Consider the following 1,214-nt stretch of genomic DNA (forward strand, 5'->3'; position numbering starts at 1 on the left):
GGGAAAAAAGACAAGAGAGGTGTTCTTCACACAAGTGGAGAGGATGCTATCTTCATCCATTCCAGGCAGTGAACTTCAGCTGGACCGGAGGAGACAACATTTAGGTCTGACTTTGTGCAGAGCATCCTCATAGGGGCACCTCACCTGGTTCCCAGGTTGGAAATGGTTCCTCATTCTAGGCTGTCCTTCTCTCTTGTGAGCAAGACCTGTGGAGCAGGTTTCTTTTCTTTTGATCTCTAGGTTTCCCAAGGAGCAGAAACAAGGACTGAAATATGAGCAATCACTCAAGTGCCACGGAATTCTGCCTTTTAGGATTCCCTGGGTCCCAAGAACTACATCACATTCTTTTTGCTATATTCTTTCTCTTCTACTCAGTGACAATAATAGGGAACACCATCATCATTGTGATTATCTGTGTTGATAAACATCTACATTCCCCCATGTATTTCTTCCTTGGTCATCTCTCTGCCGTGGAAATGCTGGCAACATCTATAATCGTCCCCATGATGCTCTGGGGGCTGCTGCTCCATGAGATGCAGACAGTATCTCTGACTGCATGTGTCACCCAGCTCTTCCTGTACCTTGCTCTGGGGACCACAGAGTTTGCACTGTTGGGAGTGATGGCTGTGGACCGTTATGTGGCTGTCTGTAACCCTTTGAGGTACAATACCATTATGAACAGCCACACCTGCATCTCGGTGGTGATTGGGTCATGGGTGTTTGGGTTCCTTTCTGAAATCTGGCCAGTCTATGCCACATTTCAGTTTACCTTCTGCAAATCAAACATGTTAGACCATTTTTATTGTGACCAAGGTCAGTTGCTCAAACTATCGTGTGATGACACTCTTTTCACAGAGTTTGTTCTGTTTTTAATGGCTGTTTTCATTGTCATTGGTTCACTGGTTCCAACAATTGTCTCCTACATCTACATCACCTCCACCATCCTCAAGATCCCCACTGCCTCCGGCCGCAGGAAAGCCTTCTCTACGTGTGCCTCCCACCTCACCTTTGTTGTCATCGGCTATGGCAGCTGCTTGTTCCTCTATGTGAAACCCAAGCAAACGCAGGCAGCTGAGTACAATAAGATAGTCTCCCTGTTGATTATCCTGTTAACTCCTTTGCTGAGCCCTTTCATCTTCACTCTCCGGAATGACAAAGTCAAAGAGGCCCTTCGAGATGGAGTGAAACGCTGCTGTCAACTCCTCAAGGATTAA

At 46.5% G+C, this 1,214-nt stretch overlaps 1 protein-coding gene across 1 annotated transcript; it reads left to right on the forward strand.

The window, feature by feature from the left end:
* The first annotated feature begins 272 nt into the window (after positions 1 to 272).
* Positions 273 to 1,214, forward strand: LOC102276488 (olfactory receptor 9A4). Its single transcript, XM_070369934.1, has one exon. The coding sequence runs from the start codon at positions 273 to 275 to the stop codon at positions 1,212 to 1,214; it is 942 nt and encodes a 313-aa protein (XP_070226035.1).

This window comes from Bos mutus, chromosome 4 (genome assembly GCF_027580195.1).
Source record: "Bos mutus isolate GX-2022 chromosome 4, NWIPB_WYAK_1.1, whole genome shotgun sequence".
Lineage (NCBI taxonomy): Eukaryota > Metazoa > Chordata > Mammalia > Artiodactyla > Bovidae > Bos > Bos mutus.